We start from the raw sequence: 24,837 nt of genomic DNA, 5'->3' as shown, positions 1-24,837 counted from the left end.
AACAAGTTTTTTGGCTAAATACCAAATCTGCAACTTTGAAAGCCGCAATTATGTAACATTGTCTAAAAGACTATAGATGGTAGGGGAAAGATGTCTACTTACTCCGCAGTATGCATCATTGTTGAATATCTGAGGTGGAAGTGGGTTTCCTTTGGCAGGCTGTTTCTCCTGTGGGATGTTATGATACATCCACCTTCTCTGATCTTCCAACATTGTTATGTCAATCTCTTCAAATTCAATCTTGTTGGACTCTAAGAAACCCACCACCTCTTGTTGTCGTTTCTTGATCTGCAATGAAATCAGAACTCAGTCAAGAGAATTCAATTGACCCCTTTCTATATTTTTCATACATTGAAGAGGAAGTAGTTTTTGTTTTTATTCTTTATTTGAAGTTTGTTCAAGTGACAGTCCAGAACTGCAATAACGAGCTAGGTCAACAGGAAGACTTATATCAATTTCACAAACACTTGAGTTCATTTGTCTTCAATTATAAAATGTTGCCAATAACTCACCTGCACCATGATGGAGAGTTGATTTACTACAATGAACCATCTCTCTTTGTGGGATGGAAGAGGGGAGGAATAAAAAGCGTGAATTGCAATTTAAAAATGTAAACGTTAAACCACTCTTGTTTTGCTGCAGCCTTATGAAGTTTCACCAGCAGCCCAACCAAGATAGACTAAAACTGAATTGATTTGGTCTGATTAGATCCACTCTCAGCTGGAACATTCAAGTTACTTCTTCAAAGCTCAAACTATAACATCAGTGGAAGATTAGAGGAATCCCTGCAGAAACAGGTTTTCCACCAATCTTCCAGCAAAGTTATAATGAGAAACCAAGAAAAGCCCATGGAAATTCCACCCAGTTGTGTTCAGATGTCATAATCCCTTGTCTCAAATGTGTTGCCTGCATTAAAATTAAGGGGGAAAATATGTATCTTAAGAAAAATACATCACTACCTTGAATGAAGATTTCTTTATCATTGTTGCTGTGGCCACCAACATCTACCTTTTTAAACAGATTGTTCTCTATTAGAGTGGGCTGAAGGGTGGAAAGAGTAATTAATTCCTTCTGTCTTCTGCTCTTGAGATTGATTTGCAGTTTTGGTATCAGCATTAAGGAAGATAACTTTAACTGTTCTTTAATTGTTCTTCTGAAGAGAAAGCCGTTCCCTCCACAAGTCAAAAACAAACTTCAGCCACATACTATTGACTGCAATGACTTCAAAAGGCCGTCTATTTTTTTTAAACCAATACTGTACCAATTTTGCACTCCCATAACAAACCACTATATGCAACCAATAAGCAGCAGGAAGCAAAAAAAAAGTTCTGCACCTCTTGAAAAGCAGGTATTGAATTTCAACAGCTCAGCAAACAAAGTTTTTTGTTACAATTTGGGCTTTCAACATGCACCCAATGGAAAAGCAAAGAAAGGCATGATTTTATGAATCAAAATACGACAAGTCTTCACAAAGTATCCAGTAATAGCAGATCTCTGCAAGATTGTTGTTTTACTGCCCAAAGCAATAGTATGTAATATCACCAGATACTCAATCTCTCCAAATGACAGTGAACACCACAGTATCACAGAATCACAGTGCAGAAGAGGCCCTTTGGCCCATCGAATCTGCACCAACACGTGAGAAACACCTGACCTATCTACCTACCTAATTCCATTTACCAGCACTTGGCCCATAGCCTTGAATGTTATGACGTGCCAAGTGCTCATCCAGGTACTTTTTAAAGGATGTAAGGCAACCCGCCTCCACCACCCTCCCAGGCAGTGCATTCCAGACCGTCACCATCCGCTGGGTAAAAAAGTTTTTCCTCACATCCTCCCCTAAACCTCCTACCCCTCGCCTTGAACTTATGTCCACTTGTGACTGACCCTTCAACTAAGGGGAACAGCTGCTCCCTATCCACCCTGTCCATGCCCCTCATAATCTTGTACACCTCGATCAGGTCGCCCCTCAGTCTTCTCTGCTCCAACAAAAACAACCCAAGTCTATCCAACCTCTCTTCATAACTTAAATGTTTCATCCCAGGCAACATCCTGGTGAATCTCCTCTGCACCCCCTCCAGTGCAATCACATCTTTCCTATTATATGGCGACCAGAACTGCACACAGTACTCTAGCTGTGGCCTCACCAAGGTTCTATCCAACTCCAACATGACGTCCCTACTTTTGTAATCTATGCCTCGATTGATAAAGGCAAGTGTCCCATATGCCTTTTTCACCAGCCCACGAACATGCCCCTCCACCTTCAGAGATCTATGGACACACACCAAGGTCCCTTTGTTCCTCAGAACTTCCTGGTGCCATGCCGTTCATTGAATACTCCACAGTGATGGACTAACAGTACTAATTTGCTTAAGAAAACAGGATTTACATAAATTTCAGTGCTTCACATATTACAGCATCGGTTCCAAAACAACAGATGCTTGAAAATCTCTTACACAACTTTCTACCATGGACTCAAGATCCAAAGTTAACGATGAGCAACAAATCGCATGGGGTATTTTCTCGCTACCATGACTCAGATAAATGTTGCCTAATTTATGAATGCAGAATTTATCCACACGCTGCTTTTACCAGATGGAATAAAATCAGAACAAAACAGCAGCATATTTAATGTCCTCTAGGGAAGGAAATATGCCATCCTTACCTGTTCTAGCCTACATGTGACTCCAGACCCACAGCAATGTGGTTGACTCTTAAATGCCCTCTGAACGAGTGCAATTAGGGATTGGCAATAAATGCTGGCCTAGCCAGCGTCGCCCACATCCCATGAACAAATTTTTAAAAATCAGGTAAATGAACAATGGTATATAGACCCTATGATGGTCAAGAAAAACTAATGTCAACAGTAGTGTGGACCTTCTAATCAGTTATAATTGATAAATAGAACTAACAGATGGAAATGTAGATAGAGATCAGTTACATGGGATCTATGTCCATCTAATACCCGCCCATTTTCCTCATTGAGTTCTCAAGTGGCACCAACCAGTTTTCTAATTATGATATCTAAAAAAGGCCTTGATTATCTAATTTTGGACATCCAGTAATTTTACCATGTTTACAAACCTGCGCATATAAAATATCCACTCAGGTTTACTAGTGGTTGTGTTGTATGCAAAAATGATTTTAATCGGGCTTATCAGACCTCATTACTGTATTTTATGGAGCTCTTCAGCTTTTTTTAAAAAATGGATTTTCATTCCTTTTTACCCCTGCCAGCATTGCATTATTTAGGGGCAGGGATTCATGCCACGTGTTTTGGCACTTTCAAAAAAAACTATCCACGATATTGGTACAATAGGTTGCCACATGGAGATCCTCTCATGCTCATGTTTTAATGCAAGGGGTTGGTACAACAAAGGGGTATCAGCCATGTTAGGCTGCACTAGAGAGACTCTGCCCTTCTCTCAACACCCCTTAAATCTGAATTCAGCAGGAGCTTTTCAAAGACGTCTAACCATCAATGATACACTGACAGAGCTAGGCTAGTTACCATGAGCACACCAGCAGCTAATATCTACCATACAGCATGACAATGGTCAACTGCCCTCAAGCTTTCTCCTTCCTTCCTGGCATGCTGCAAACCCTTTATTTAGGTAATTTATGTCTTGAAATAGCAAATAGGCCCACTGTCATGCACCACTCTCTCCGTTTGTCTAAAGGAGGATTTGGGCTCAATTGTGAGTTACATCCTGCTTTAAAGAGTAAGTTTCCTACCTGTATATTTACTGTACCAGCCACTGGGTTTTTTCAGTCATTTTTCTTATAGAAAGAAGGAACTTGCATTTAAATAGCGCCATTCATGACCTCAGGACATCCATCCTAAAGGAATTTACTGCCAATGAAGTACTTTAGAAATGGAGGGCTGGATTTTATGTGCCCCCACCAGGCATGTTTTTAGTGAGTTAGAGGTGGGAGAAGGATGTAAAATAGGGTGGGTGCCAACCCCATCACCTTCCCATTCACCCGCGAGTTCACCCCCACCATATTGGGCGGGGGGATGGGCTGGTGCCAAAATTCTTCCTACCTATCTGCCTTATAAAACACACCACTCCACTACCCCATCACCACCACTGCACCCCCCTAACTCCCCAAACTGCTTAGACCCAAGACCCCGGACTTAGCTGGCCTTCTACTTGGGACTGCCTATTAACACGCTCTTGGCGCTGCTGGATTGGTTGGCAGCTCCCGATGGTGGGACTTCCTCCCCAGTGAGGGGCAGAAGTCCCATGGACTACCTATTTATTCCACCAAAGCGCATAATGGCTATAGGGTGGGATGGCATCCAGCAAGTTGGCTCCACGCTGACTCTGCTTCTGACAGGGGCGGAGGGTGCGAGCTGTTCACCCCTCCATAATATGCTGCCCATAGTCACTGTTGTAATGTAGGAATCCTTTGCAAATGCTAAAATATACAAGACGACACAAGAAATCTTTGCCCAGGCTACAATCATTTTTGTCCTGTTATAAAGCAACGTACCATCAATTTTAGTGGAAAATCTACTCCAATGTTCGCCTGTCCTTTCAATAATTCCTTATGGATGGTGGAACATTGGTAACGTCACTGTATTAATAATTCAGAAGCCCAGGCTAATGCTCTGGAGCCATGGGTTCAATCCCATATGGCAGCTGGTGGAATTTCAATTCAATTAATAAATCTGGAATATAAAGCTAACCTCAATAATGATGACCATGAAACCCCACTGTTGATTGTCATAAAAACCCATTTGGTTCACTACTGCCCTTCAGTGAAAGAAATCTGTTGTCCTTATGCAGTCTGGCCTACAATTGACTCCAAAAGGACAGCTATATGGCTTACTCTTCACTGTCATCAGAAATAGCCTAGCAAGCCACTCAGTTCAAGGGCAGTTAGGGATAGGAAACAAATGATGACCTTGCCAACGATGCCCACATCCCATGAAAAAAGAATTACGCTTTAATTTCATTACTTTATTAAAACATGTATTGCCAGCAACACACACCCACATCATTTACATTGTTTACTGAAAACATACAGGATATCTATCTTTCCTAAAAAAAAACACACTTGTTTAAATGTCAGTGCATAGTACAGGCTTTATAATAAATCCTTTAGCTATTCTCTCAATGCAACTGTGAAGCCAAATTCTTTCACACCTTTTCTATCGGTGCAGTGAAGCAGCTCCCACTAAACATCAGTAGGAGTGGAATAAAAGCTAAGTGCTTGTTAGATTTAAAAAGTAAGCAATATTTTTATCTTTATTTACATCTGCTTTCATTCTGCAGTGATCTTAAATGAAACAACATAATGACCTTGGCTCCTCCTGATATTTTGTTCTGAATAATACATGAAGGCTTTCAACTTAAAGCCCTACATCAAAGCTATTGATATACAAAATGAATGACAAACATTATAAGCTTACACTAGAAAGAGGAAATACAGAATAGAAATCAATACAATACTTTGAAATGGCAATCAATATGCAGTAAAACAAAGTGCAATTCCTGCAGTTGTACAGTAGCATAGTGGTTATGTTACTCAACTCAGAGCTAGGAGTTCAAATCCTATCTACGTGTGTTCTAGACCCCAGCAACTTGATTGCCTTTCAACTTTGATAGCCTAGCTAGCCACTCAGTAGGATTTAAGGAAGCAGCTCACCACCACCTTCTCAAAGGCAATTAGGAATCCATAATAAATGCTGGCCTTGGCAGCCATGCCCACATCCCATGAATAAATAAAACGAACTGAAAGACAGGTAGTGTTGTAGCTGAAAATGTACTATGGCTACTCCTGAGGGAAAAAAAGTCATCTTCAGGCTGGCAGGGTAGCTTCTGAGGATTTATGGTTATGTGACACAGCTGTTGTGCAAATTACTCATTTTTGTTGTTCAATACATAAATGATTGATACAGGTAATAAAACAATTATATCTAAACACAGCTGTCTGGCATTAAATCAACTATTTACAATATATATTAATGATTTGGACGAAGGGACCAACTATATTGTGGCCAAATTTGCAGAAGATACAGAGGTAGATAGGAAAGCAAATTGTGAGGAGGATACAAAAAGAGTCTGCAAAGGGAAATGAATAGATTAAGCGAATGGACAAAAATTTGGCAGATGGAGTATAATGTGGGAAAATATGAGGTTGTCCACTTTGGCAGGAAGAACAGAAAAGCAGGATATTTTTTAAATGGAGACAGGCTGCAGAATGCTGTAGTACAAAGGGATCTGGATGTCCTTGCACATGAATCACAAAACTTTACAGCAAGTAATTAGGAAGGCAAATAGAATGTTGGCCTTTATTACAATGGAGGTGGGGTATAAAAGTAAGGAAGTCTTGCTACAACTGTACCAGAAACCGCACCTGGAGCACTTGTCAAGTTTTGGTCTCCTTACTTAAGCAAGGAAATACTTGCATTAGAAGCTGTTCAGAGAAGGTTCACTAAGTTGATTCCTGGGATGAAGGAGTTGTCTTATGAGGAAAGGTTGAGCAGCTTGGGCCTATAATCATTAGAGTTCAGAAGAATGAGAGGTGATCCCATTGAAACATAAAAGATTCTGGGGGGTTTGACAGGGTAGATGCTAAGGGCATGTTTCCCCTTGTGGGATAATCCATAAATAGGGAGCACAGTTTAAAGATAAGGGGGTCTCTCATTTAAGATGGAGGCGAGGAGGAACTTCTTCTCTCAAAGGGTCATTAGTCTTTGGAATTCTCTCCCAGAAAGAGTGAAGGCTGTGTCATTGAATATATTCAACGCTGAGTTATTTGACAGATTTTTGATTAACAAGGGGATCAAGGGTTATGGGGGACAGGCAAGAAAGTGCTGTTAAGGCCGCAATCAGATCAGCCATGGTCTTATTGAACGATGAAGCAGGCTTAATGGGCCGAATGGCCTATACCTGCTCCTAATTCTTATGATTTTATGATCTTACAAATTAACAGCCAAACCTACTGAGGGTATCAGCAGAAAGACTTACATTTGCAGAGCACTTTTTATGATCTCAAGATATCCAAAAGTGCTTCACAGGCAATGAAGTACACTTGAAGTATAATCACCGCTGCAATATTGATAAACATGGCATTCAATTACCATACAACAAGATTCTATAAACAACAATGAAATTAATGACTAATTCAATTCTTATAGTGATGTTGTTGAGTGATAAATGTTGGCCAGGACACTAGCTTATCTTTGATGAGTGCCATAGTACCTTATGTTCACCGGAAAGGACAGACAGATTAATGGCCCAGAGATAGAGATCTCAAAGGCATGGTTTTCCCCTTTCCCCATGGCAGTTTAAATCTTGCACCAAGTCACTGAGATGCTTTGACATGCAGCAGCAGTAACGTCAGCAAGCTGGGTAAGCAGCCAATCATCGTGGAAGTGTTCGCGCACATACCAGCCAGGGCTTTGAAACACCTAACACCCTTCATTTTTAATTTAATTTTTCAGGTAGCAAAATAATGGTTATGATTGGATTAGGTGAGATGCCAAAATAAGAATAAACTTAAAAAAATATATATTTTTTTACATGTTGGGTTTATAATGTGGAAAAATTTGACATTCCACAAATATAAAATTAGCTTTTCAGGGCGTGTAAGGGTGTTTAGCAGTAATTATGCCATTATAAGTATGCACGAAAAATCCAGTTACACCTTATTCAACAAAGTGGAACATCTTCCAAGTGTTTTCACAACAAAGCTAACAGTCTAGGAGTGGATTTTCCCATCAGCTCAATTGACTTCCAATTGATTGCCGACTGTGGGGGGTGGGGGTAGGAGGTGCCAAAACAGCGCACTTTCTGGCAAAGTGCAAAAGCACTAACAGCAACTTCTGGATATCCACATCGCTTTGCGCATGTGAGGACTCCAGAAGTTGCTCTCAGTTTCACGGCAGTAGTGCTGAAGCTTCGCAGTCATTACCATCACAAAATCTAGCCCACAATCTCAAAATAGACAGCACTCTTCCAGGACTATACGCCATTGCGGAGATGGGCATTTCAACAACCCCCCACCCGCTGCAATTTTTATGCATCTGGGTCTGTTCCACAAAGTAGACATTTTTAAAAATTCATTCATGGGATGTGCTGGGCCAGCATTAATTGCCCATCCCTAGTTGCCCTTGAGAAGGTGGTGGTGAGCTGCCTTCTTGAACCACTGCAGTCCATGTGGTGTGGGTACACTCACAGTGCTGTTAGGAAGGGAGTCCCAGGACCTTGACCCAGTGACAGAGAAGGAACGGCGATATATTTCCAAGTCAGGATGGTGAGTGACTCAGAAGGGAACATCCAGGTGGTGGTGTTCCCATCTATCTGCTACCCTTGTCCTTCTAGATGGTAGTGGTTGTGGGTTTGGAAGGTGCTGTCAAAGAAGCTTTGCTAATTCCTGCATTGCATCTTGTAGATGGTACACACTGCTGCTACTGTGCATCGGTGGTGGAAGGAGTGAATGTTTGTGGATGTGGTGCCAATAAAGTGGGCTGCTTTGTCCTGGATGGTGTCAAGCTTCTTGAGTGTTGTGGTAGCTGCACTCATCCAGGCAAGTGGGGAGTATTCCATCACACTTCTGACTTGTGCCTTGTAGATGGTGGACAGACTTTGGGGAGTCAGGAGGTGAGTTACTCATCGCACTATTCCTAGCCTCTGACCTGCTCTTGTAGCCACAGTATTTATATGGCTAGTCCAGTTCAGTGTCTGGTCAATGGTAAACCCCAGGATGTTGATAGTGGGGGATTCAGTAATGGTAATGCCATTGAGCATCAAGGGGCGATGGTTGGGTTCTTTCTTGTTGGAGATGGTCATTGCCTGACACTTGAGTGGTGCAAATGTTACTTGCCACTTGTCAGCCCCAGCCCAAGATCTTGCTTCATTTGGACACAGACTGCTTCGATATTTGAGGAGTTGCGAATGGTACTGAACATTGTGCAATCATCAGTGAATATCCCCACTTCTGACCTTATGATAGAAGGAAGATTATTGATGAAGCAGCTGAAGATGGTTGGGCTGAGGACACTACCCTGAGGAACTCCTGCAGTGATGTCCTGGAGCCAAGATGACTGACCTCCAACAATCACAACCATCTTCCTTTGGGCTAGGTATGACTCCAACCGGCAGAGAATTTTCCCCTTGATTCCCATTGACTCCAGTTTTGCTAGGACTCCTTGATGCCACACTCAGTCAAATGCTGCCTTCATGTGAAGGGCAGTCATTTTCACCACAGGAGTTTAGTTCTTTCGTCCATGTTTGAACCAAGACTGTAATGAGGTCACAGCTTCTCAGAGGAGTCGTGAACCACAGGGAGCTCTAGTCCCAAGTGGGGAACCAAAATAAAACAATCATTCAACATTCCTTTTGCAATACATTTCCCCTCTTACCTTCTTATAAAGCTGTCAATCGATCACAACCGTTCACTGTATCAATGTCAGAAGCTTTTATCCACTTCAGACTACTTCTGTGAATGCAGTACAAAGCACTTGGAACAAAATGATTTTCCAAATGGCCTCATTATGAATGCTTGGCTGAGCTCCAAGAATGGATAACCCACAGCTCTCAGCAGCCGTCAGTTTACACAACTGCAGAAGGGAACAATAGCTTTGTTTGAATGACCTATTTATCCTGTAATAACCAGGACCTGAATTTCACACTCCTCCGCCAGTGGGGGAGCATGAAATAGCACAAATGTGCTTCCTGCTAGGTTCCAGCCCACATGAACCTCTCAGCGATTTTACACTGGGGTGGGTGAGGCTGCAGACCATGCCCCAACTGACCACTTAAGGGACACTTCCCACCCAACCCCGCCATCCTAAATGTCTTGGCCCAGATCTTCTTTGAAGAGTTTTTTCAATGCATGTGTGTTTTTTCTTAAACACAAGATTCAGAGGTATGAATTGGATAAAGGCTTTTGTCAATGATGCTACGAATGGTTGTCACTGATTGACAGTTACTTTGAAGATGTTATTTGAACAGTTTTTCCGGAGTAGATTCTCAAAGCCTTCTTACTTATTGTGTCAGTTTCATAAGCGTTGCAAAGACTTGCCAGTCTTGACAGTGCCTCATTGGTTCTATACTTAGTGGACTGGGAGAATGAATATGGAGGATACATGAGAGATGAGGGGGCCATGAAGGAGGCATGGGAGAAATGGGGACATATGGAGAGGTATGGGAATAATGGGGGCATGGGAGATATGAGGGGGCATGGAGGACGCTTGGTTGTGGTGGTGGGGGGGCGGGGGGGGTGAGATGGTGTTGAGGGCCTGAGATTTGTAACTATAACTGAGCTGAAGTCCCAGTAAATGGAGGCGGGCCTTCCAGCCTAGTGGCCTCACCAACCACCCAATGCATTGCCAGCTCAGGCCTCTCTCTGGAAGCAGCAGCCCCAACTCCATCCCACTTCAGCCTCCTCAGAAAGAAAATATGGCGGGTGAAGGCTTCCGTAACGGAGGCGGGTTTGAGGAGTCGGGAACTTTGCGGCTCCCGACACCTGTCACCTTCACAAAAATCCAGCATTCAAGTCCTGAAATGGGGCTTGAAACCCCAACCTTCTGAGTCAGAAGAGAGAGTGCAATCACTAAACTAAGGTTTACACCCAAGAAGAAACACAAACTTGCTAACCTGGGAATAGAAATGAGAAAACAGGGTAGACAAGCATAAAATTAGCTCTAAAATGGGTTAAATATTTTGCTACAAAACTGATATTACAACTCTGGGGAGCGAGGTTGGAGGATAAAATTTGACTTACAGTGTAGTAGATTTAAGGCTTCTCTTCCCCCAACCAGCCTAATCTGGAACATGAAATATAAGGAAAGCACGCACCAAAACATACACGTATGGTCCGTGTCAACCCATGCCTGCACGGCCTGCCCAACAGGCAGAAAATTATACCCTGTGAGTAGGTGCCAGAGGCCTACGGGCAGAAATCTAGAAATATGAGGAAGAGAATGTGTCAGACCCATGTAGAATTTGCCAGAGAAAGGGAAATGGCGTACCATAGGTGGTGTAGTCAGTGAAGTGGAACAGAACTTTGATAACCTTAAGGAGATGATGATGGTGGAGGAATTCAAAAACAGTGTCTCTTTGGGGTTAAGGTCTCAACTGGGAGACCACAGTTAAAGTGCGTATGATAAGGGAAGCCTCGGTAATTGCATGTGATTTTAAATTAACTCATAAGATAATTAGTAATAGGCTCCACAGTGGAACCTTCCAGAAAAACTGGAATAAGAGGAAGGGCAATAATAAGAAGAGGTCAGGCCCTGCTGATAAAGGGGGACAAGGTAAAGATCAAGGCCCTTCTTGAGTTAGTAGAAGTGAAGGTTTGGAGGGCAGCATTTTTGAGGAGATGACCAGCTGTGTACATGAGGGTAGTGCAGTTGATGTAGTTTGTATGGATTTCAGCAAAGCCTTTGAAAAAGCCCCACATGGGAGACTTATAAAGGCAAATGCACATAGCATACAAGGTAATTTGAGAAGGTGGATTCAAAATTGGCTTAGCTGTAGGAGACAGAGGGTGATGACAGAAGGATGCTTTGTGTACCACAGGGATCTATGCTCGGTCCCCTATCATTTGTCATTTATATAAACGACATAGATGACTATGTGGGGGGTAGGATTAGTAAGTTTGCGGATGACACAAAGATTGGCCGGGTGGTTAACAGTGAGGTTGAGTGTCTTGGGCTACAGGAAGATATAGATGGGATGGTCAGATGGGCAGATAAATGGCAGATGGAATTTAGCCCTGAAAAGTGTGAGGTGATACACTTTGGAAGAAGTAATTTGACAAGGAAGTATTCAATGAATGGCATGACACTAGGAAGTTCTGAAGAACAAAGGGACCTTGGCGTGTGTATCCATAGACCTCTGAAGGTGGAGGGGCATGTTAATGGGGTGCTGAAAAAGGCAAATGGGACACTTGCCTTTATCAGTCGAGGCATAGATTACAAAAGTAGGGAGGTCATGTAGGAGTTGTATAGAACATTGGTGAGGCCACAGCTGGAGTACTGTGTGCAGTTCTGGTCGCCACATTATAGGAAGGATGTGATTGCACTGGAGGGGGTGCAGAGGAGATTCACCAGGATGTTGCCTGGGATGAAACATTTAAGTTATGAAGAGAGGTTGGATAGACTTGGGTTGTTTTCGTTGGAGCAGAGAAGACTGAGGGGTGACCTGATCGAGGTGTACAAGATTATGAGGGGCATGGACAGGGTGGATAGCTGTTCCCCTAAGTTGAAGGGTCAGTCACGGGTGGACACAAGTTCAAGACGAGGGGTAGGAGGTTTAGGGGGTTACGAGGAAAAGCTTTTTTACCCAGAGGGTGGTGACAGTCTGGAACGCGTTGCCTGGGAGGGTGGTGGAGGCGGGTTGCCTCACATCCTTTAAAAAGTACCTGGATGAGCACTTGGCACCTCATAGTATTCAAGGCTATGGGCCAAGTGCTGGTAAATGGGATTAGGTAGGTAAGTCAGGTGTTTCTCACATGTTGGTGCAGACTCGATGGGCTGAAGGGCCTCTTCTGCACTGTGATTCTGTGTGTCTGGTTTAGTTCAAGGGGATTGACATGCTACTTTCATCACAAGAAAGGGCACGTGAAGGCTGAATGCTGGGCAATAAAAACTAAGCCTGTCAAGTTTGTCCAGTCAACGTTTGACCCCCCACCCCAGGTGGTAATGTCTTGACTGGTAAAGTTCACGGCAAACAGGGAGTCTCCCCCACATTCACGGAGAGGATGAATCAGGTGATGAAAAGCTATAGAAACAGGGTTAATGTTGAGTCCGTATGACTTCTTCAGAGCTGAAGAAAGGTAAAAATATGATTGATTTTATACTTGTTGGCGGGGGGGGGGGGGGGGCAGTGGTGGTGCAGTGCAATTCTCATTTCCAGAGATACAGTTTCAGCACAGTTACTGATGTTGGCAGTTAATGTGGAGCTCACTCCAAAAACGTTCACTGACATTGATTGATGGAAATTGTATACCCGTTCCTTTGTAAAAGGTTAATTTAAAATGTACTTTAGTTACTGGCCGTGTTACTGTGGGCGGCGTTTCTATTTTACCCATAAGGAGATATTAGGAAAGATGAGCAACATTTTGATCAAAGATTTAAGGAGCATCTTAAAAAGGAGAGAGAGGCAGAGAGGTTAAGGGAGGAAATTCTAGAGCTTAGGACCTGGGCAGCTGAAATCTCAGGGGGTTTTAGGGCCACCAGAGATTTTAGAGATAGGAAGGAGCAAGACCATGGAGGAATTTAAAAACAAGGATAAGAATTTTTAGTGTAGCTCAGCAGAGGAGTGATGAGTGAATGGGTCTTGTTGCAAGTTAAGGCACAGGCAGCAGAGTTTTGGATGACTTCAAGTTTATGGAGGGTGGAAGTTTGGAAGGCCGACTAGGAGAATGTTGGACGAGTCAAGTCTAGGAGCAACAAAGGCATGACGAGGGTATCAGTCAGGGTGACCAACCATCCCTTATTTTACAGAGTTGTCCCGCATTTGAGGCTACTGTCCAATGCCCTGGGTTGCATGCATCTGGGATGCTGTTTTGCCCATAATTCAGACATTTAAATTTCACCCATCTGCCAAATATTTGCCCATTCACTTAACTCACCTTTATCCCTTTGTAGACTCTTTGTCTTCCTCACAATTGCTTTCCTACCTGCCTTTGTATCAGCAGCAAATTTGGCTGCAGTATACTTGGTCCCTTCATCCGAATATTCCTTATAGAATATAAATAATTGAGGCCCCAGCACTGATCTGTGTAGCACTACTTACAGTTTGCCAGCCTGAAAATGGCACATTTATCCCGACAGGAGAGGTGTTGGTGGAGGGTTATGTCGTCTGCAACCTTTGACACGGTTGACAAGTTGAGAAGAACGGGGAGGGATAACCAACCTGGTCTGTCACATTGGATGGTGTTATTTCTGATTTTGATGTAAGCATCTCAGTGATGTTGCAAGGGTAGAAACCTGATTATGGGATTCAAACTTGGAGTTGCAGGAAAGACGGGCATAGATCTGTGAGGCAGATTCAAGGACTTGAGAGAAAAAGGCAATTTGGGGATGGGGGATTGTTTGCAAGGACAGGGGATTAAGGGTGGGTTTTTGGAGTGATAACCGCGTATGTGAAGGGGAAGACTGTACGCGGGAAGAAACCATTCACAATAGCAGTTAACATGGGGCCACTGGAAGAGAAGTTGTACAATTAGCAGTTTGGTAGGAATATGGCCGAAGGAAGCATGAGGTGAATCTTATGGACAAGAAAGGCTTGGAAAGGGGGCAAGAGAGAAGATAGGAGAGAAACTAGAAATGGATGTGAATTCGTGGCTAGGGCATAGAAGGAACCTTATTAGGAAGTTCAGCCCAGTGGACTAGGGGAAGCAAGGGAATCAGCAGAGGCAGCTGAAAGGGATGGTGCCAATTTTATTAACAAAATCCCCAACTCCCTGGGACTTGTTGTTGACCAAGCTCAATATTGCAGTCAACTTATTGTTGCCCCAGCTGATCAACTAGCTTAGTGCAATTAAGAGATTCACATCGAGATATACCTAGTCTGTATGTCTTGGATACTCACAGGAAAAATAGGAAGCCCAGTAAATTAGGTTCAAAATCACCCAGCCAATGAATGAGCGCACAAACACACAAATTGTTATGTTATTCAATTGTGAAATCCCATGTTAAAAGTATCAAAGTGGTATGAGGCATATTTATAACCTGATCACACTCTTGTAATGCAATGAGCTTGTTTAATTCGCATTATAGTTATATCTGGAACTGTATGCCAGGAGCTAAAACAAATTAACCTTACAGAATTTAATTATGTGGTCACATCAGCAACCATTAATCAGGCTTCTGGCTGTTTATATGTAAAGGTAATTCAAATCTTTTGTACCAATTTCCATTATAATTTATAATATATTTGGGGGAAGGCCTATGGATCAGTAAAATTATTTCTTCCCAAAATTTGCTTTCAAAAATCCTCCGAAATCCCTGTTATTTTCCAACCTGAAGTCAGATCTAGTGATGTGGAGGCATCAGATCAGCAGCACTAGCTTTTGCATTATGTATAGTGCTGACTGGAAATTCTGATTAAAAACCTTTTTTTATTCCTTTATGGGATGTGAACTTTGCTAACAAGAGCGGTATTTTCTGCCTGCCCCTAATTGCCCTTGAGAAGGTGGTGGTGAGCTGTCTTCTTGAACTTCTGCAGTCATCTGGTGCAAGTATACCTATTGTGGCGGCTCCTTTTTGAGAGACTCTCAGATGATCCCTCTTAACTTTAGCTTGAGAAAGACAGATCCTAAAGATACTAAATAGGTCTAAAGGACTGATCTGTCTCCAAAAGGAAAGGAGACTGCTAAGAGAATAACCATTCTCCAGATAGCCTTTTTAACAAGTTTCAGCCAGATTACAAAATTCTGGATGTTTTGAGGCTTTAGAAATCTCTTCTCAGTAATTAATCTCCACACCAAAAACAGTCTAGAGTCAGGTTCATGAGTTAGCGATATAGAACTAAATTTAGAATTTATATTGTCTCACAATGTAGAAATTTATTAAAGAATCAAACCCTGCAATTCAGTTTGGAGAGAGTAAATCGCAACTTTACAAGTTTTAGGAAAAGAGACAAAATATAACTTTATTTCTAATAGAGAATCCAGTTTTTAAATTCAAGTGCTGTTACTGTAAACTATTTACGTAGGATATTCATCAATTATTAAAGTAACATTTCCCTTAATTCCCCAAGTGAAGGCTAATGAGTTAGCAAGATGACTCTGTTCCAACTAAGAAGAGAATTATTGTCACCGACCTCTAATTATTATACCTTTACCATGCGACATGCTGGAGTGAATTCAGCAAATCTAAAATTCCAATGTGCGCTTCCAACATTTATAATGTTTCTTGAGGTTGCATAATTAATTTATGTATGGTGGCGGTATCCCAACTGTAATTAAGTTCAACCCCTTTATGTCCCAAATAAGGTAGTATCACTGTAACTTTCTGAGAGATCTGTCCTCTTTGATTCCTAAGAAGGGTATATAACTTAATTTCTATATAAGGTCTACCCCTCATCAATTCTAAGGAAGCTAGGTTGCGAGGGCTTACTATGGTCAATTTTTCATTACTCATCTTATGGTGTTTCAAGATTATTACAAAATTTTGGGTTGGGCTAGCTTCATAAAAAAATTCAGTTGATTGTGGTTGAAGGCTATCAGCATAAAATCATCTTATGAATATTACACTGTGGAAGCTTTAGTGTATTTCAGCATTTTAAAAAAACACATTAATTTTTTAAGCTTTCATAGGAAAATAACTCTTTTAACCTTATAACCACTTATTATGGCTGAAATCCTTTACATGATTCCTTCACACTGCAGTGCTGTAAGGAAGGGCGTTCCAGGATTTTGACAGTGACAATGCAGGAACAGCAATATAGTTCCAAGTCACGGTGATGTGTTACTTGAAGGGAAACTTGCAGTTGGTGTTCCCATGCATCTGCTGCTCTTGTCCTTTTAGTTAGTTGAGATGGTGAGCTGTGTATGGTACATACGGCTGCCACTGGTGGTGGAGGGAGTGAATATTTAAGGTGTTGGATGGGGTGCCGATGAAACGGACAGCTGTGTCCTGGATGGCACCAAGCTTAGGGCCAGAATTTTAGGGCCCCATTGTGGCGTGTCTCCCCCTGGTGGATGTGGTGAGCCATTTAAATCTCCATTCAGCTCGGCTGGACAGTAATATCCCACTATGCGGGAGGGGCCATAAAATCCTGGTCTAAGTGTTCTTGAAGCTGTATCCAGGCAAGTGCAGTATATTCCATCACACTCCCGATTTATGTCTTGTAGATGGTGGGACAGGCTTTGGGGAGTCAAGAGTGAAGTTACTCACTGCAGAATTTCCAGGCTCTTGATCTGCTCTTGTAGCCACAATTTCCATTTCAACTCAATTAATAAATCAGCACTCACCCTCACCAGTCTGTCTTCATGCTGCAGCCAGAACTATAGGTGGTCATCCAGTTTAAATGTTCCTTTTTAATTAATCCTGTTGCTTGCTTACTTGGCTTTTCTCACTATTTCAAATAATAACAGATTTTTCATCAAATCTATCAAGATTTTTTGGGGGAGGTTAAACAGGTGTTTTTAAAACCTAATTCAATTTAAGAAATAGAACTTAAAATATCTAAATCATGCAATTTTTTTTAAAAAAACAATAAAAAGTGAATTTGATAGTGAAAATTCTTGATAGACTTGAAGGAAATGAGCTTATGTCCTTCATGAAATTCAACAATGAAAACTTTAAAAAGTTTAATATTTCAAAAACGAACAAATGATGAAAACGATGCTGCTGCAGGGCAAAGCAATTAAATCTTTCCCAAAGGAGGATGAAGCTTTCAGCTGGTTTCACTCCCCAGCTGAAAATCTAATCAGCACAACGGAAATTAAGTCAATAGGTCTGATATGACCTGATCCAGTATTGATAGGTGCTCATTATTGTTAGTAAATGACACTGCGTTTGTCATGTTATTTCTCAAAAACGCATGTCAGACATAATAGGTTGCAGTGTTGCTTGGAGAATTAATATTTAAATACGTATTCTAGAGTTTAGTCTCACCCCTTGCCAAAAATGAAATGTTGTACAGTGAGAAATCATGGCTGGGAATGCTATTTAAAAATAAATGCCACTGGCCTGTGAAGAAATATCCATATAAGATAGCAACCCAATATGGCCTTCATCCCATTGGCTCAGTGGGTGGATGCTCTGACACAGATGCAGCATAAGACCTGGCTGATTTTAAAATCCAGGCTTCATAGAATCCTTGGTGCAGAAAATTATGCTTGGTGTGTGGGCACCACCCGATACGCCCGAGCGTGAGATATAGCACGTTGATGTAGGCCGAGCGTGCTAACATCAAAGCGCACTCTCATGATAGTTAGGCTGGCGGGCGTACGCCGGAACCGGAAGCGCACCCGCTGCCAATTTAAAGCCACCAAGTAAACAACTGTCCTGAATTTTTCGCTGCCCGTTCAACCTAACGGTTGATGGGCAGGCAAAAAGGCCAAGCGGCCTTTGCATTTTTTTTTAGGAAACCTCATCCACGGGTGGGATGAGGTTTCCTAAAGCAAATGAAAATAAAATAAAAAATTAACACTTGAATTAAAGACATGTCCCTGCTCATGAGACAGAGTCACATGAGCGAACATGTTTTATGACATTTTTATTTTCGTTTTTGAAAACAGCGCTTCATCTCCCCGAGGCAGCTCTGTGCCTCAGGGAGATTGAAGTGCTCTTTCGCGCGCATGCATGAAGTTCACGCTAGGCCCACTCGCTCTCCTCCCTCCACCCGCACAGGCAATGCTGAGCGCTGCCGCTTGCGTTCCAAGCCGCACAAGCCTTAATGGGCTTCCCGCCCACCCCTGCCAAGCACCCCCACCAAGGGGAAAAATTCTGCCCTTGCTGACCGAGTTCCCAGCTGTTCTGGGCAATGTAAACAGTAGGTAAATGGAGGGATTGGCTGCTGGGCCACCCAGCAGAGGGATTCCTCAATCCAGGGGGAAGGTGGGGAGAAAAAGTGCATCGGGGAAGGCTTCAGCTTTCCCCGCCAGGTTCAGAGGAGTACTTCTGCACTTCAAATTTACCAATGTACCTTTCCTTCCCTAATCTGCCACCTTGCTGGGTTGGCCTGCAGCTTCTCACTCAGTCAGCTTAGTTAAAATTCAAATCACGCTCGCGTTACACAATTGGGACCCGACATACGTTTGTTTTAAAAAAAAAGTACCCACTTGGCTTTGGCGCTATGTGCTGTCAGGCCGGCTGCATGGTTGATCTCAATGTTCCAGGACAAGGATTGGAGGGAAGTCAGCCACAATTCCTTCTCTTAATTAGTATTCCATGATTCTTGCTGGGAAATGAAGACGAGCTTGACCTACATATCCCTTTCTTTCTCTCTCTTCATCGCCTCACTGCTGGATGACCCACAAGTAATGTGAAGAAAATAGGATTGACACAACAAGCAAATTTCCTGTACTGTTGCTCATCCCAAGATTAAGGACGTACTGTTTTATAATAATAGAGGGAAGGCAGTAGCATAGTGGTATTGTCGCTGGACTAGTAATCCAGAGACCCAAGGTAATGCTCTGGAGACCGAGTTCGAAACATACCATGGCAGATGGTGAAATTTAAATTCAATAAAACTATTGTCAATCATCATAAAAGCCCATCTGGTTTACTAATATCCTTTAGGGAAGTAGATCTGCCATCCTTACTTGGTCTGGCCTACATGTGACATCAGATCCACAACAATGTAGTTGACTCTTAAGTGCCCTCTGAAACAGCCTAGCAAGCCGTTCAATTGTATCAATCCGCTACAAAGTCTTAAAAGGAATGGAAACAGATCAACCTAGGCATTGAAAATGACAATGGCAAATTTAGCCCTGTCGACCCTGAAAAATCCTCCTTAGGAACATCTGGGGGCTGGTGCCAAAATTGGGAGAGTTGTCTCACAGGACTAGTCAAGTTCAACATAGTCATACTCAGGGAATAATACCTTACAGACAATGTCCCAGGCACCACCATCACCATCCCTATGTACATCCTGTCCCACTGGCAGGGCAGACCCAGCAGTAGTGGCAGCACAGCGGTAGGAGGGAGGGAGTTGTCCTGGGAGTCCTCAACATCGACTCCGGACCGCATGAAGTCTAATAGCATCAGGTCAAACATAGGCAAGGAAACCTCCATATTGCCCCCACCCCCTTAGCTGATGGGTCAGTACACCTCCGTGTTGAACACCACTTGAAGGAAGCATGAGGGTGTCAAGGGTGCAGAATGTATTCTGGGTGGGGGACTTCAATGTCCATCACCAAGAGTGGCTCAGTAGCACCACTATTGACCGAGCCCTAAAGGACATAACTGCTAGATTGGGTCTGCGGCAGCTGGTGAGGGAAGCAGCAAGAGGGAAAAACTTACTTGACCTCATCCTCACTAATCTGCCTGCCATAGGCGCATCTTACATGATAGCATCAGTAGGAGTGACCACCACACAGTCCTTGTGGAAACAAAGTTCCACAAAACGGGATAGATTTCAAACAGATATAGCAATTCAAGACTGGGCATCCATGAGACGCTGTGGGCCATCAGCAGCAGCAGAATTGTACTCAACCACATGGCCCGGCACATCCCCCATTCTACCATTACCACCAAGACGAGCGATCACCCTGGTTCCATGAACAGTGCAGGAGCAGCACCAAGCATACCCAAAAATGAGGTGTCAACCTGGTGAAGCTACGACACAGCACTATGTGCATGCCAAACAGCATAAGCAGCAAGTAATAGACAGAGCTAAGTGATTCCACAACCAACAGATCAGATCTAAGCTCTGCAGTCCTGCCACGTCCAGTCGTGAATGGTGATGGACAATTGAAAAACTCACTGGAGGAGGAGACTCCACAAATATCCCCATCCTCAATAATGGAGGGGCCCAGCACATAACTGCAAAAGACAAGACTGAAGCATTTGCTGCAATCTTCAGCCAGAAGTGCCGAGTTGATGATCCATCTCGGCCTCCTCCGGAGGTCCCCAGCATCACAGATGCCAGTCTTCAGCCAATTCGATTCATTCTACTTGATATCAAGAAATGGCTGAAGGCACTGGATACTGCAAAGGCTATGAGCCCTGACAATATTCCAGTAATATTACTGAAGACTTCTGCTCCAGAACTTTCCATGCCCCTAGCCAAGCTGTTCCAGTATAGTTACAACTGACTTCTACCCAGCCATGTGGAAAATTGCCTAGAAATGACCTGTGCAAAAAAAAGCAGGGGAAATCCAATATGGACAATTACTGTCCCATCAGTCTACTCTCCATCGTCAGTAAAGTGATGAAAGGGGTCATCAACAGTGCAATCAAGCAGCACTTGCTTAGCAATAACCTGCTCACTGACAATCAGTTTGGGTTCCACAAGGGTCACTCAGCTCCTGACCTCATTACAGCCTTAGTTCAAACATGAACAAAAGAGCTGAACTCCGGGGGTGAGGTGAGAGTTACTGCCCTTGATACCAAGGTGGCATTTAACTGAATGTGGCATCAAGGAGCCCTAGCAAAACTGGAGTCAACTGGAATTGGGGAAAACTTTCCACTGGTTGGTCATACCTAGCACAAAGGAAGATGGCTATGGTTGCTGGAGGCTAGTCATTTCAGCTCCAGGACATCACTGCAGGAGTTCCTCAGGGTAGTGTCCTGGGCCCAACCATCTTCAGCTGCTTCATTAATAACTGTCCTTCCAGCATAAGGTCAGAAGTGGGGATGTTTGCTGATGATTGCACAATGTTCAGCACCATTCACAACCCCTCAGATACTGAAGCAGTCCATGTCCAAATGCAGCAAGACCTGGACAATATCCAGGCTTGGGCTGACAAGTGGCAAGTAACATTTGCACCACTCAAATGCCAGGTAATGACCATCTCCAACAAGAGAGAATCTAACCATCATCTCTTGACATTCAATGGCATTTCCATAATCAAATCCCCCACTGTCAACATCCTGGGGGGGTTATCATTCAGAAACTGAACTGGACTAGCCATATAAATACTGTGGCTACAAGAGCAGGTCAGAGGGTAGGGATCCTGCAATGAGTGACTCACCTCCTGACTCCCCAAAGTCTGTCCACCATCTACACGGCACAAGTCAGGAGTGTGATGAAATGCTCTCCACTTGCCTGATTGAGTGCAGCTGCCACAACACTCAAGAAGCTTGACACTGTCCAGGACAAAGCAGCTCACTTGATTGGCACCCTAACCACCACCTTCAACACTCCCTCTACCACCGACGCACAGTAGCTGCAGTGTGCACCATCTACAACATGTACTGCAGAGGTTCCTTAGGCAGCACCTTCCAAACCCCAAACCAATACCATCTAGAAGGACAAGGGCAGCAGATACATGGGAACACCAAGTTCCTCTCCAAGTCACTCACCATCCGGACTTGGAAATAGATCGCTATTCCTTCACTGTCACTGAGTCAAAATCCTGGAACTCCCTTCCTAACAGCACTGTAGGTGTACCTACACCAGATGGACTGCAGCAGTTGAAGAAGGCAGCTCTCCACCACCTTCTCTAGGGCAACTAGGGATGGGAAATAAATGCTGGCCCAGCCAGAAATGCCAACATCCCATGAATGAATAAAAAAAATAGGGATATTATCATCCATGAAGTGCAATGGGCAATTTTAACAGGAAGTGAGCAGGGAAAGTAAATTGTAAATAAGGCTGCTTCCTCTAAACAGGAGAATTGATGTGTTTAGAAACAGGATACTGGCCTCTCTTATTCTTGTTACCTTTTAAAAAAAAACCATGAGCAGCACTGAAGCTCGACCTGGAGCAGGGCAACCACCATAGCAACAGAAGGCCCAAGAGAGTCAGACTGAGGTGGGAAGAGTTGAGACAGGAAGAGTTGAGGCAGGACAGCATTAGACAAGGGAACAGTTGGAGTAGAAAAAGCCTGCCTGGGAAGAGTCAGCAGGTGGGCAGGAAAAACTGGGATTGGGAAGAGCCTACACCTTGACATTCAAGTGTTTACATCAATTATGTCAGAAATTTCAATTTTAAATGTTGATGTTAAGAAGCTTTGCTCAAAATTATGCCATTGGAAGTTGGACTACAAGGTCATGCCATATAAAGAGCTTAAGATCCAGATTTACCAAATTAAATGGTCAGAGTACATTGTTGGCTCAAACTTCAATGGAGAGCAACAATTGCTTATTGAATAAACAAAAAATGTATTCTATTAAATTTTACTAAACACATCCAAGTTATAATATGTTTAGTTTATTTAGACATTTGTTTCAGTTTATTAGAACTAGCCAACTGGAATGCAACTGACTTTTCTAGTTTTATCAATTACAATGTAACTCAGAACATTCAGCCTTTAAGACAGAAAGTAAATGTTTTAAAAATGTGAAAAGTGTTCCTAACTTTATAACATTCAGAGACCATAGTAGCTATTTTCCTACTATTCCACTATCAACCCAGACTCCTCAATCGCCATCCCTGGGTATGTCCTGTCCCAACAGCAGGAGAGACTGACCAGAGGTGGTAACACAGTGGTATGCAGGTTGGATGGAATGGTCCTGGGAGTCCTCAGCATTGACCCTGGAACCTACGAAGTTCCATGACATCAGGTCATATGCAATGAAGGAAAATTCCTGCTGATTACTTCCTACTGCCTTCTCTCAGCTGATGAATTAGTACTCCTTCATGTTATACATTACTTGGAAGCAATAGCAAGGGCACAGAATGCACTCGTGGTGCAGGACTTTAACGGCCATCAACAAGTGTGGCTTGGTAGCCCACTACTGACTGAGCTGGTTGAATCCTAAAGGACATGTCCACCATACTGGACTTGCTGCAGTTGGTGAGAACACCAACAGGAGGGAAAAATCTACTTGACCTCATTCTCACCAATCCGCAGGTGCATCTGTCCACGGATAGTCCTGACAGGAGTGACCACCACACAGTCTTTGTCGCAACAAAGTTCCATCTTCATACTGAGGCCACCCATCAGCGTGTTGTGTTGCACGGCCACCATGCTAAATGGGAGAGACTCAGGTCAGGTCTAGCAGTTCAAAACTTGACATCCACGAGGAAGTGTGGGCCGTCAACAGTAGCACAAGTAAAGAAATGAGATTTACATTTATAACGTGCCTTTCACAACTATGGGATGTCTCAAAGCACTTTACAGCCAATAAAGTACTTTTAAAGTATAGTTCCTGTACTAATGTAGGAAATATGGCATCAATTTTCACACAGCAAGCTCCCACAAACAGCAACATGATAATGATCAGATACCGTTTTTATGATAATTGAGGGAAAATATTGGCCAGGACACCAGAGATAACCTCCATATTCCTCTTTGAAACAGTATGAAATCTCTTACGTCCATCTTAGGGGGCAAACAGGGCCTCGGTTTAATGTCTCATCTGCAAGATGGTACGTCCAAAACTGTAGCATTCCCTAATTACTACACTCGAATGTCAGCCTAGGTTTTTGTGCTCAAATCCGTGAGTCCCTCACTCTACCATTACCATCAAGTCAGGGGACCAAACCTGCTTATGTGGAATCAGCCTTAAAAGGGCTATCAAAAACCTATTTGGCAAATGCCTTCAGTTAGTGAACAGAAGCACCAACTGATCTTTTTCCTTCTGAGCTCAGAGCCCTGAGGCAAGTTTCAACAATGCTGCCTGAGCCAAGACCCGCTAGCTTTGCAGTGGATTGAGGAATCTTCCTTCCTTCTTTGTACAACTTAGATACACACTGGATAAAATCACCTGCACTGGTCATTTTGCAGTACAATGGCTGGGATGTTTGAAGTGGATGGAAACAATTTCAGAAAGTCAACAGCCAGGGGATACAATGTTGTTAAAAATGTCACAACTATCTTCAACAATATTTTTTTCACAACACTGCTTAATCACAATTGCTTGGATGATATTCATGATGTGGATCAGAGCATCTGTACTGCCAATAAAAAATACTGTCTACTCCAAAGTGTATCTATAACAGTTGTCATTCTTTATGAGTTTTATCATGTGTGTAATTTTACATTTAATTTTCTGGCAATGACTGAAATATTGCTCTGTTTAAAGATGAAAGATCAAAGTGTGGGGCAGGCTAGTAAGAGGTAATGGAAGATACTCTCATTTATGCAGCAATAATTCTTCTATCTACACCATTAACCAAAAGGGCATCCAAATGAAATTAAGACAGTTTTGCCAGCACAAACCCAACATAACAGGAGTCAGCAGACCATTGAGTGGTTAAACCAATAATGATGACTTCAGTCATGAAACTGAGCACAAATCACAAAAAAGTG

General features: G+C 42.9%; 1 protein-coding gene across 2 annotated transcripts in view; it reads right to left on the bottom strand.

Moving 5' to 3' along the window:
• Positions 1-24,837, bottom strand: part of sh3bgrl2 (SH3 domain binding glutamate-rich protein like 2) — an 89,344-nt gene that overhangs the window by 50,785 nt on the left and 13,722 nt on the right. For both annotated transcript variants that reach the window (XM_041188666.1, XM_041188667.1), the window contains exon 2: positions 103-288. In XM_041188666.1, coding sequence (XP_041044600.1) covers positions 103-288 — 186 coding nt within the window. The remainder of the gene's footprint in view (positions 1-102; positions 289-24,837) is intronic.

The sequence above is a fragment of the Carcharodon carcharias genome, chromosome 5 (assembly GCF_017639515.1).
Source record: "Carcharodon carcharias isolate sCarCar2 chromosome 5, sCarCar2.pri, whole genome shotgun sequence".
In the NCBI taxonomy this organism is placed as follows: Eukaryota; Metazoa; Chordata; class Chondrichthyes; order Lamniformes; family Lamnidae; genus Carcharodon; species Carcharodon carcharias.
This window is presented reverse-complemented; position numbering and strand designations above follow the sequence as displayed.